The sequence below is a fragment of the Austrofundulus limnaeus genome, unplaced genomic scaffold (assembly GCF_001266775.1).
Source record: "Austrofundulus limnaeus strain Quisiro unplaced genomic scaffold, Austrofundulus_limnaeus-1.0 Scaffold3478, whole genome shotgun sequence".
In the NCBI taxonomy this organism is placed as follows: Eukaryota; Metazoa; Chordata; class Actinopteri; order Cyprinodontiformes; family Rivulidae; genus Austrofundulus; species Austrofundulus limnaeus.
In genome coordinates, this window is record NW_013955880.1 from 1 (window position 1) to 595 (window position 595).

Here is a 595-nt window from a genome sequence, read left to right on the forward strand (position 1 = left end):
CTGGTAGAACGCACAGTGTGGAGTTGCTCATCTCCTGCAGCACTGCATCTATTCTGAACTCCACCAAGTCTTTCACTCTGTCCACCAACAGCTCCAAATCGACTGAAGACACACAGGATCAAGATGAAGAAAGTATGTTTGTGTAGATTCTGAGTTATGCAGAACAAGTTTTAATCCACGCTACTGGTTTTCTTTTGTTTGTCATATGTGTCACCTCTCATCTAAAAAAACGTTCTCAATTCAAAGGCAGAGCAGGATAGAGGAAAAACAGAAAACGAAGAGAAAAATGTCAGAGAAGTGAGAGCAAAAAAAAAAAAAGAACTGGGTTAAGGGGTAAATAAAAGCTAAAAAAGTGGAATTTGTTCTCACAAACAACCCAATGCAAATGTTATCACATGCTGCCAATGCTGACTTTTCTTTTGTGTCAGAATATGTGGCATCGATCTGACTTAAAAATTTATGCTTACCCAATGTTTTGTCAACACAGCCTAAATATGTATCTATATTCAGACTTTTCCAGCAGAGGATGTCCAAACCTGGCAGGATGGCTTCATCAACCTGGAAAGCAAGAGATAAATGTCATCGTTAAAAAAAA

General features: G+C 38.5%; 1 protein-coding gene across 1 annotated transcript; it reads right to left on the reverse strand.

Annotated features, from left to right (window-relative positions):
* Positions 1-10: 10 nt before the first annotated feature.
* On the reverse strand, positions 11-558 carry LOC106511890 (dynein heavy chain 5, axonemal; the record flags this gene model as incomplete). The annotated part of the gene is given in 2 exon segments (XM_014000614.1): positions 11-102; positions 468-558. Coding segments are annotated over 2 exon segments (183 nt in total), but the record flags the coding sequence as incomplete, so codon positions are not given.
* Between the last annotated feature and the right edge of the window lie 37 nt (positions 559-595).